Source organism: Micromesistius poutassou (genome assembly GCF_964030765.1).
Source record: "Micromesistius poutassou genome assembly, chromosome: 11".
In the NCBI taxonomy this organism is placed as follows: domain Eukaryota; kingdom Metazoa; phylum Chordata; class Actinopteri; order Gadiformes; family Gadidae; genus Micromesistius; species Micromesistius poutassou.
Window position 1 is genome coordinate 1,702,012 of NC_140281.1, and position 12,660 is coordinate 1,714,671.

The 12,660-nt window shown below is 47.6% G+C and overlaps 1 protein-coding gene across 1 annotated transcript in view; it reads left to right on the forward strand.

Moving 5' to 3' along the window:
- Positions 1-1,131: 1,131 nt before the first annotated feature.
- The window catches only part of LOC311355857 (uncharacterized protein), a gene marked incomplete at both ends in the record, with an annotated part of 39,933 nt that continues 28,404 nt past the window's right edge, over positions 1,132-12,660 (forward strand). Inside the window, 2 exons of the mRNA XM_084475674.1 lie at positions 1,132-1,188; positions 1,645-1,733. Coding sequence (XP_084331800.1) covers positions 1,132-1,188; positions 1,645-1,733 — 146 coding nt within the window. The remainder of the gene's footprint in view (positions 1,189-1,644; positions 1,734-12,660) is intronic.

Sequence of the window (12,660 nt, forward strand, 5' to 3'; positions counted from 1 at the left end):
CCCCGCCCCACCCCCCCCCCCCCCCTCCCCCCCATTCACCCCATCCACCTTCTGCTCTGCATGGAGACAGGCAGAAGTGTCTACACCTTCGTATTAAACTGAACTACAAGACCCCTTTCTCCTGCTCTTGTTCGATCTGAAAGAATATTTATCGGTTAAACATAAAAATAAAAAAAATGGGGACACGAGCGGGGGTGGAGGAGAAAGTCTTGAGAGAAAGTCTTGCCTTTGTGGGACGGGGTGGAGAAAATGGAGGCTGCTGTGGCAGTTAGGTCGACAAAAAGACCCTGTTCTGGCGTGCGTAGTGACCCCTGGTACTGAAAGCATGAATTATGCGCTACAATTCATCCTGAGAGGTGTTTTACGGTGAAGCTTGTAAAGTTATTTACAAGCCAGACTTTGGAAAGTGGAAAATGCTCCATTTAGGTTTGCCTCATGTGAATGAAAGTGCAGTATACAGGGAAGTAGCAACAATTATATAATCTAAAATAAACACTGTAATACTGTTGCAAAGAATCCAGTTCACATATCAATTGATATGTGTTTCTTGACATGTAGGGAGAATCCATCCAAATCGACTACATTTATGAAAAAAACTGAACAATTGAATCTATGAACCAGAAAATTCACATAGTAATAAGTAGGCCTGTACCATTACATCTCCAGAATGTCTACTGTAAGTCTTTATATACATATATATACAGTATATATAAGTCAGTGGCGATTTCTCTAAGACTGCAAGGGAAGCTCAGCTTCCCCTAAAATTTCCAAAAATAAATGGTCAAATATATGTATATATACAAACATACACATATGTTTGTCTCGTTGTTTACCAATATACAGTATATTCACTGATAAGTTAACATAAAATACAGTGTAATAAATTGTAATAAATTAAAGATCAAAGTCCCATAGAGACAGATTCAAATAGTTGCTAACAAAGAGTAAAAAATAATTGCTATCCAACAAACTTAATTCACACCCATGAAGTCGGCCTGCGTGGTTCAAATGCCTTCCAGCTGTAACCTGGCTGTAATAACACCCACCCAGGGCAACCATCAGGCCACCGATACAGCAACATGGAAATGATTAGACGCTGTACCAGAGGAGGATATGAGGAGGGGAGTTCAGATGGAGAGAGACGCCTCTATCCTGGCAGAGGACCTGCTGCGTCAACTCTTCTCCCAGGTACTGGGAGGGAGGCTGTGGGTGAGGGGTGAGGGGCGAGGAGCGAGGGGTGAGGCGGGGGCGGTGGAGGAAACTCAATCCGGGCCAATCGACTTGCTTTATCTGGGCCGGGGATCAGGCCCTGAGAAGCCGGGGGGGTAATGTCTTTCCCTGGCCCCCGTGATAAGAAACGTGGCGTTGAGGTGGCGCTCGGGGCTCTACCATGCCCCCACTATGAATGGACAGGGGCCAAACGACTCCCACGCTGGAGGTAGGAAACACCCAGAGTCCCGTACCACACCTAGCGGCGATCACGGCACCACCTTTGACCGCCGCTGTCGCTTTCGGAGATCTCTGACCGCTTGAGTGCGAGTCAGAGAACTATAGTCCCGCCCGGGGGGGATTGGACTCCACAGCAGTGGGGCTTTTAGATTAAGTGGGTTTCCGTTAGCCTAACCTCTGAATCACCACTCCCAGGGTTTCCAGGGTGAGATGGACTTTCAGGTCGTCCATCTGCGGGTCTCCATGGATGTGTTTGGCGGGGCCGGTGGAGGGGTTGGGGAGACGTAGGGGTTATATGAGTTTGGCTCGTGTTACCTGCGCTCTGCTGGGGCTGACCCGAGAGAGACCTGTAGATTAGAGGACCATCTGGGACCTGGAACCCGAGTCCAGGAGACAGAAACAGCAGCAGGACCCGAGCCACCAACCGCTGCTCAGGCTCACCGGCCGACCAAGCCACCGCACGCGGAAAAACTAAGGAAGTGGGTTCCTTTGATAAATCGATGTATTGATCGTATTAAACAGTTGTACATAAATCTGTGATATGAGACGGTTCACTTTTTGTTCACAATTCATTGAAGTCAGTCAAACTTGCACATGAAGCGAATTTGAATTTGTGAACTTGATATCTCTTTCACGGAAGAACCAGGAAACCCTCACACATGGATTTCCTTCAACTGTTTTATCTCTCAATTGTCAGAAGTTGTATATTCTGATTCAGTTATCTTTGACGTGACACATAATAGACAAGTTGAAGCCACTAAGCGGCATGTTTCTTTCTTTTCAAGGATACTTAATAACATGGGGAAGAAGCTATTCTCAACCTATCGACAAACCATCATGATACATTACACCGTTCAAGGTGATCTTAAGTTTTGTTTTGCTAACAATTGTAACGCCGGGAGACCTCTTCCTTCCTCTCAAACCTAACTGTACACCTAGGGGATGAAGAAACATCTCCAAATAACCTCTTAGTCACTTTTTTATGAAGTGGAATTAATAACTGGTGAAGTGGAAAAAGAGAAGAAGAAGAAGAGCAGATGTTTAAAACATGTAAACTTAAAAAGTTGTAAACGCATTGAGGACATTCATCCAACAGATGATTAGGATACCCTTCCAACGTAGAGCATCCCCTTCATTCATTGCCTCACCCAAGAGGTCACCTTTGGTAGTGGACACCAAATAAAAACCATATCAGGATGGGGGAAGAATTGTATTCATAAGAATCTGTGTTCCATCATAATAAGTACACATCAAAATCACAAGGCTTTAACAACCAGCGATGGACTGCACAATCCAAATTATGAAAAATGGGACAGCTCGGGTCCCTCGTCCAGATGTGGAGAGAGACTGGTGCACAACTGTATGGCTATCGCCCGTTTCTATACGCTTTTGATCCGTGAGATGGAGTGCTTCTATGGGGTACTACACGATGTGACGATATCAGAGACGATATATACCCTTTGAACGTCCACCACGGTTTGGAAATCGTTAGCCTTGTTTACGTCATGGCAGAGCGTTGTTTCCATTTGTTCAACTCGATCAACAAGCCCGCCAAAACGCGCATTGGCTTTTCCAGCGATGCTTCCTCCAACAATTTGCGCCGGGATTTGAACCACAATTGGAGTGCGGCTCCGCATTGCCGCTCATCACATTTTGCCCAATAGTTGTGGGGGTCACTTCCAGAAGACAGTGGGTCTGATTCACCGCTCGGGTTTGGTGGCTTTCATATTAAATCATGTTGCACACAGCAACCACCCCCAGGGCAGGAGACGGCGTCTGCTTTACATCCGAAAGGACCAGAAATGACATGCCGAGCCACCCACAGTACCCTTCCACGTACACAAACATACACACTCACAGACGGAGACATAAACAGGTCCGTCTTTAACAATGCCTTTTTTCACTCATGGACAGCAGTAATGTCTCCACAACAGAAAGCCCCCTCGTTTCTGTGTGGAACGTCAAACTCAATGGCGGCATTTCTTAAAAAATCACATGGCTTTTGAAACGTCCCGTCTCTGCTTTTGTGGTCAATACCTCCGATATGAAAGCAGAAAGCAGCGATTACCCGTATTGGACCCGATGGGGTAGAACCACGCTGAAAACATGAAAGACTTTAGACGCTCCGTCATACTTTGAGTTTATTCCATCACACATGTGACCACATGACAATTTCTCTTATTAAATAATGTTTGCATTAGCAATTCAAAAACAATGGGGGGTTGGAAGGACAGAACGAGAGAGAGAGAGAGAGAGAGAGAGAGAAAGAGAAAGAGAGAGAGAGCGAGAGTGAGAGCGACTGCCTCTCAATCTTTCATGGCCAAGCCAGAGTGAGGGGGGTGGGTGGGTTTCGTCAGATCTCTGCCCACCCATCTGTAACCCACTAACGGCAGACAATTGACTTACAACAGCCACAGACTTGTCTCCAAGCAGTCACAAATAATTGGCTCCTCTCAGTGCTCCACAAAGTCCTCTGTCCCCCCCCTAATGACAGACCCGTGCTTCGCAAAACCAGCTCCGTCATCCCCCCGCACACCCCCTGACCCCCTCCCCCCCCCTTCTCTGAAACTCACTCACTCCAAAAAAGAAAATCCAACTGAACTTATGAGATCAGCATCTGCCTTTAGGACCCTTCTTCTTGGGGTCATCAATCAAACACCCTCAGCGCACACTGCTGCTGCTGCTGCTGTTGCCGGGGGAGACATCGTTCTCCTGCCACATCTCCAGGGCCGGAGTCGGAAGACACCCACGTCGCCTTCTGCGCTCAATGACATCACGGAGCGCCAAGCTGGGGAATGAGCGTTGACGCAAGCTCCGGAGCATTCTGAAGAAGCCTGCCTCGGATCTACTTAGCGGTGGGATAGCCCAGCGCTCCTATCAGATGTGGGGGTAATTACACACAGCTGTGTGATACCGACACGTATTTTTACGAACTTTTGAGCCTCAATGATGATAAATGTGACAGTGTTTTGGTTTGGATGATGACTATTAACTGTAAATAGAACATAACAAAAATATAAATAATTAGTGTTCAACTTCATGAATGAGCAATCTATCTTCAACCCGGGAGCAGTTCACTACCTCGGATCATCGTAGTGGAGCCAGGACCAAGTCATCAACCCAGCTGTTACCCAATGTTATGACAATGAAAACCCCACAATAGTCCACAACAACATGCACAATTTGAATCTACACAGCCTACTGCTCAGCTCTAAGAACCCTGTATTGCACAACCGCACACAAAGAGTCGCATTGCAGATATAACCATCCGTCACCAGGTTAGCCAATTTGTTTCAACCGACGGAAAACAAAAAAACCCATGTGCGCACATTTTCTTCAAAACCACAGCAAGAAAAGTGTCCAAAACGAATCGCAATCCCGCCAGAGCAATAAGCTCAGAAAACAGAGAGGAACATACTCCTTATATCAAAACCCGCCGTCCCTTCCCGTCCTACTTCCAGGACATCGGGCCTACACGTTTGGTGGCTGGCACCAGACAGACCCATCTCCACGCTGCTCCACCAGAGCACCAACCGAGGGCCGCTTCCTCCAGCTACAGCCGTGTCCCTCTACCACCATGTTGCTCTGCCATCCCAGAACCCACTGACCACGGGCCTCACCAGCTGAGGTTACAACTGGAGCCCCACACCGGGGGGGGGGGGGGGGAGGAGAGATGCTTCTCGCAAACACACCGTATTGTCGTTAATATATTATTAACGAATATTGTTTTTAAGAGGCAAAGTGTGGAAACCCGCAGGGTTATTATGGGTTATGGATTGGTTTGCAATTAGATCATTGTGTTTCAACCCTTTTAAACTGGGCACAACGGTCAACAAAACAAACCACACTGACGCACACAGACACACACTAACCCTAACACACACAAAAACACAAAAACATATAAAAGGTCAATTTCTGCGAAATCGTTACCCATGTTACTCAAAACAAAATAAATGTGCTGTGGTCACTCTTAAGTGGGGCTTGATGATACAAACCACCAGAGTATCATCCAGTACATATTGGTACACACACGAAAGCCTGCTGAACATCACAACCAATAAATCCATGTCCATATGCGTCTTCAAACATGTCATCTTCGGCTAATCATATGTGACCACCCAAGAGCCAGAACCCATCAAAACCGTAGACCATAAGGCCCGGAAATTCCTGGTGGTATACTTTTCTTTCCAGATCCAAATAATCTCCACGGCGGTGCCTTCGACATTCCTGCTGCGAGACGCCGGCTAGGGCCCGTGGACGTGCGTCCGTCCTGGACATGCACCGGGGTCGTTGCCCGGGGTTTCAGGCAGGGCTTGTCGATTGTTGGGAGTCGGACTCCCGGGGGCCGGGGCACCCATTGATTTACGATGGTGGAAATCGGTAGTGCAAGCAAACGGCATACCAGTCCTGTCAGGAGATTAAGAAGGGGGGGGGGGGGTCTATGGGCCCCTTCCATAGGACCTAAATCTCAGAGAAACCCTGGCCAAACCTCCGTGCAACAATCCTCCCTAAGTTAGTGTCTGAGTGCATGATTGATGGTGGGGGTGGCGGGAGAGGGGGGGGGGAGGGCGACTTGGAGAAAGCCAGTATTGTACAAAGAAAGGGACCTACATCTTCCCTACGTCCACAAGACATTCCTCCCTGTGGTTTGCTATCTGCTGTTGCTCATTATTTGTCTGTGAATAGAAAACAAGTAATAAAAGACAAATGCCTTCCTGTGAACTATATTTCCATTAAGATCGTGAATAGTTCTCAAATAACAGCATATTAAACTCCCTTAAATAGAAATAAAAATAGGATTGATCTACGATACGATTGATAAGCTCAAATGGAAATGAAAACAACATAATGTACACCAGTTTGTAATGTATTTTAGTGAAAGTGTCATCCACTGCAGAAGAGTTTTGCAACACATTACTTCCAAAAACTCTTGCACAATGCCTGAATCCAAATTGTGGTCCTTTTACCAGGTGGCGGGGTTTGAATGGGCCCCGTGATTCAGGTTCTGCATGCATGTCCATCTCCTCACAGCGAGGGCCCCCATGCCGCTTTATTAGGGGGACACATGCGGTGGTCTTGTTCTGCTCCCTTTATGAAACCATCCCACTCCTCTTCTTTTTACCGAGGCCCATGGAGCTAAGCCTTTCAAGGTGGGGGCCAGGCTCTCCATATACCCAGGAGAGAGAGGGTACCTCTCTGGAGCAAAGACATGCTTTCAGATTCGAAGGAGATAAAAATGAAAGGGGAAGGAGATGTCCAATCACCATCTTCAGATCTGCTAACAAACTGTACTGGGGGAGCGGAGGGGGGCAGTTTGAGGCACTTTAAGAAATACTAGTGTAAACCTAACAGACATTAGGTATAGTAGTCGTATAAGGTTAGTGTAAAAGTTTATGTATTTTACAGTCCAAATACCTTATTGGTTGCTATGGCCATAAACATAAAAACTAAACTACGGTCAAAGAAATGCTGGTTTAAATGCGTTTTTTCAGAAATGTCAAAAGAGACTCATTTGTTACACCTTTTGGACTAATGTACAAATGGATCAGTTTTTGTACATTGTGGACCTTATCACCAAGACTAGCATGGAGAGCCAGGTTTTCTACATAGAACATTTCCCTCTGTACACTTTCCATAATATCAGATCCAGTTGTATACCAAGGGGCCCACTCATTATCCCCTTAAGAGGATAAGTTACAGTGGTCAGTAAAAGTATGCAAATTGTAAACACAGGCGGAAAAATGAAGTAGACCCTAAACACCATTGCTTGCTTGGAGATAAATCTAAGAAATAACAGTGAAATAAAGACTAATATGAGCACACACACACACACACACACACACACACACTTGGAAGGACACATAACATACACACTTGGGACATACACAGACACACACACAGACACACACACACACACGCACCATATGTCTCCCATGTTATCACAAAGAATGAATGTGCCTTAGTGGGTGAATATTTCAGAAACGTCCTTATTGTGAAACACGCTTTTTGCTTTAGACGTCTTTGACATTGCCATTGTCTTTGATGTCACTCATCCTGCCTATAGGTTGTAACTTTTCATCACCTTGTTCTGGTGAGGCTCTGAGCAGAATTAAACTGGAACAGTCCCATCAAAATGTAAAGATCAAGGGAAGATATGAATGACGACCTGTAATAAAGCCCAGCTGGTTTACAGAAAAAAAAACACTGCAGTGACCGGAACATCAGGCCACCGTCGTACCACAAGTGGTGATTCTTCTCAAACTATTTGCCGAAACCTTGAGTCTCTCCCATCACACCGCAGCAGAACCACAGAGTCGAGCCCATTCACAGAGGGAGGAGTCCCTGAACCGCTGGGACGGTACAGAACAGGCCGGCCCTGTCTGGACTCTTCAGACGCTGCACCAACAAATAATGAATTGAACACGACACCACTATCACAACAAACACCATCACCACCACCACCACCACCACCATCACCACCACCGCCATGACCGACACCACTACCCCCACCACCATGACCAACACAACCACCACCACCGCCGTGACCGCCACCTCCACCTCCACCGCCAACCTGGCTGACGTTAATGCAGGCGAGCCTCAGCCGTCCCATCCATAATTGGTGTGTAAGAGGGAACAGGCGTCGGCCCTGGAAGTGCTTTGAAGTGTTTATTTTCCTGTAACCGTGGGACCCACGGGAGGCTGCTAGTAAAAAAAAGAAAAGAAACGCGCGGGCTGGCCGTTGGTCGGGGGGGCCGACTCACACACATGGAGAGAGAGAGGGAGAGGGGAAGATTGATAGGGAGTCTCCGAGAGTGACAGGCAGATGGATCGTAGGGGAGAAAGTCGTGGAGACCGAAGACGGGAAAGCAAGCAGGTTGAACCTCTCAAGGACACTTTGGAGGTGATTTGAACAACTCCGGCACTGATCAAAGCTGTCAAAAGTGGAGATTTCCTGAACCGAGAGTCCCGAGAGTTTGCTGCCTATAGGTCGGCCGTTCAACACGAGTCGTTCTTGTTGGTTTTTCAGAGAATAAGCTGCTATTGATGGGTGGGAGGGGTCATTATACCCTTGACGGTAGAAGTATGGGGCCGTGCTTGAAACCGCCCTTATTTAAACAGCTATGTAATCACCGTGAAATGAATATCAGCTCTTACATGGTGATGAATCTACTCATCGACTGGAAACTTGACCGTATCCAAAGTGAATGCGGGCCATGGCGATGAATTGAGCCCTTACATGCTATTTAAAGCCCTCTTAAACACAGGTGTTGTAAACAAAAACGAATTCCACAACAGTTAGGCCATACTGTTTTTTGAGTCAACGTAAGAATGAAACGACGCCATCACTGATAAATGCACCAAGTACGGGTGTCAGGGAACACTGTCCCATTTTGGTAGTGAAGTGTTTCCTTTTTCTTCAAACTGAACAAATGACTTGTTGTGACACGGATTCAGGTCAGTTCAACGGACTCAAAAACAAAAGGCCAGACGTGTGTGAGTCGACACAAATCCTGCGTCTACTGTGGAACTCAAAGAAAACAACACATCCTCGACTCCATTCACAAGGGTGGCTGAGCGTCACGCATCTTAACAAATCAAGACAACAATCCCACAGATGGGGAGAGGCGTGCAAACAGGAAAGGGAGGCGGCCCACACAGAGTCCTGCACGTCACTACGTATTTAAACAAAAATACATTTAAGCAACCTCAACCCCCACTTTGTCTGCTCCCTGGGCCGGTGAGCCATCCCTGACTCATCTGGTTTCACAGCGCGTTAGCCAAAACATCTCTCTGTCTCTCTCGCTCACTCTCTCCCTCACTCTCTCCCGCTCCCGCACCCCCCTCCCCCCCCCCCCCCACACCTCTTTTTTAACTGTCACTCCCTCGCAAACATCCCCCTCGTCCCTTCCTCCCTTCCACTCCGTGTTCCTCTGCTCCTACATCTGCTATTCCTCCAGATGTTACCCGGTGTCACACACACTCTCTCATGCGCACACACACACACACACACGCACAGGCCCGCACACACACACACACACACACACATAGACACACTCACGCACGCACGGACGTACACATACACTGACACGCATGCACCCTCACGCAGCAAGCACACACACGTAGACATTCACACAGACACACACAGACACACACACACACACACACACACCATTAATCCTCAAGTCTCTGACCAGCGTCTCCCCCTATCCCATCCATCTTGGCTCATTCCCTCTTCCGACCCGGGCGGGGAAACAGGTATCTTGATACGAGGGCCGGGTGGTGACACCTTGTTTTCAAAAGGAAATGACTCATAAATTAGAACTGCTCTCCGGCAGGCTGTGAAGTCTGTTGACACATGTGCAAACAGTGCATGTGTCACACACACACACACACACACACACACACACACACACACTCACACACACACTCAGACAATGATCTACACGTGCACAAGGAAAACAAAAGCAAACACACTGAACACTCAGCGACCACACACACACACACACACACACACACACACACACAACCTGACGGGCACTATGAACACACACACACTCCCTGAACATACACAGACACGCTGAGCACAAACAAACTGAACACACACAGACACACACACACACACACACACACACACACGGACCTAGATGTGCACAATGAACACACACACACACACACACACACACACACACACACACACACACACACACACACACACACACTCCCTGAAGCCACACACACACACACACACATACACACACACATGGCTGATTGGTGTTGCTGATGGAAGAGGCCACACAGGGCAGGGCTGCAGGATCAATCACAGATAATCACCCACTTGACAGCTAGCAGAAAGGAAAAGAGAGTGATGATAGGGACCTGGTTAGGCAATACCCAAGATATTGTATTTAACCCGACGATCACATGGCATGTCAGACTATCAGACACCCTTATGTTCCTGAGCTAGGTCCTTCAAGGCTTGTTTGATCTACAATGAAAGAGTGAATGCAGGCCAATGAGTGTGCAATATGTTTAACCAACCATATATATATTTTTTGTAACACAAACAACATTAAACAAAAGCAAAAACTGTATGACCTGCAGAAACAGACATTTCTGGGCGCACCTACAGTCACGTAACACATATGCGGGACTGAGGACATATAAAGTGCGGGTCTAGTTGTGCCGGCGTCTCAGACAGACAGACAGCGGGGGGGCTGGGGGCACGAGGGCAGATGGAGATGCTGGTGAGATTACAGGCTGCGCTTAACAGGAGGACAAAGGCTAAGGGGGGAAAAAAAAGAAACCGCCATTGCATTCCTCTCACCGAGACTTTATGACCATGGGATTCTGCGTGTGTGTGCTCCCAGGCACTGTCTTGGCTTCAAACCGACAGGAAAGAAGAAACGAATGTTAAGTGTTTCCACTTGAAAAAAAGCGAAGTCGACGACACTTGCATGACTGCAAGGAGATTTCCTTTCTGATCTATCGACCGTACTATTTGTTGTTGTTTTTAGAGAGAGAGAGGGAGAACAAGAAAACAGGCGGTTTGGAAGAAAGAAAAAGTGTCCAGGAGATGAAGACCAGAAAGCGTTCGCACAAAGTGAATCAAAACAGTTTGATGGTGAGTTATAAGACATCCAACGTCCTGGAATACTTCCACCGTCCAAAAAAGAAACGGGTTTTATTGACACAAACCAGGCATGACATGACTGCGCTCTTCTAAGATTTCCCCTCACGCACACAGTAGAGTTTATGTTGGGTGGGGGCGGGGGGGGTTGAAGCAAATATAAAAATCTATTGTTCTATCTATCTATTGAGTAGCCGCCCCGCTAACTCCCAGATAAGCTACGTGCGGAGCGGGTCTCAGTCTGGTGGAGAAGGGATCCCTGCCCACAAGGGCCCATTCAGCGAGGTCATGCGCTGTGTCCCAACCTGTACGCACGGCGAGCCGCCGAGTGTACGACTCAAGGTACCAAAAGGAAAAAAACACACACCAGCCGCAACTCATAACCAGCTATTTTAATCCGAGGGACGTGAGAAGCTCAACACCGCGACCGGGGGCAGCGTCGCTCTCGCTCAGTTCACAGCTAGCTCAGCTCCGCCGGGATCGGCGGAGCTGAAAGCTTTGGCCGTCGTCTCTGGTTAGCAACGGCTATTGTTTGATGTTTATTATGGTGGCGGCGGGGCTGGCGGCGGGGCTAGCGGCGGAGCTGGCGTCGAGACCTGCGGTCGGGGGGGGGGGGGGGGGGGGGGGGATGACAACGGTGTATTCCCGACCGAACCGCAAGTGATCCGCGGCTCTGGTGCGCAGCCAGGGGCCCCTCACAGTAGATTAAGATGGTGTGTACCGAGTGTACCGATTGCGACCCACTCGACTCCCGAGGGGGCCAGCGGGGCTCTTTGTTAGCCCAGAGGAGAAGCTCTGTCTCCCAACGCGGTGGCGTTAGCGGTCGTTACGCTGAACACAGTGTTCGACCGGTGCTCATTATAATGTACTCTAATTATAGTGTCCAGGCCTCGCAGCCATTTCACGGCCTGTGGCCCTCTCATTGCCTCCCAGCCTTTCACAGCTGACATCGTTCAATCGTAACGTATGGTTCGTAGGAACCTGGTGAGTAAATACTGCTACTACATACGTGTATTGTTTTGATTATTGTGTTTAGATATGTTGCTTTGTGTCTCTTGTGCTCTGACCTCACCAAGAAATGTCCTTACGTATGTGTAAGTCTACTCTCTGCTAAATAAAATTATTCACATTAAAAATAGTGTTGAGTAGATTTCATTTTGCATTCTGGGTTACCTACTGCAAAAACAAAAAGGCTAGTCAGAGGGAAAACAAATGAAGGAAATATATCTTCTTGGAATCAAAGGAAAGACAATTCAGTCATTTGTAAACTTACATGATATTTTCAGAAAAGTACAGAAAAAACACATGAGTTGTGTCTTACTTCTGAACGGAGTGTAAAAGGTAGCCTACACACTCAGGGCACTGAAAGCGAACAGGGCTGTAAAGCTTATTCAATTACGACCTTAAAACAAGGGACACGTGAAAGGAGGAAATTACCGCCTGCAAGAGGAGACGCCAGTAAGTTAACTGCAGGCATCTACTGATCTTATCTCTCACATACACACACACGTACACCACTCTGCCGAAGTCACAACTTCTTAAAACTCCAAGCCTAAACACACATGTGTCCACACACACACACA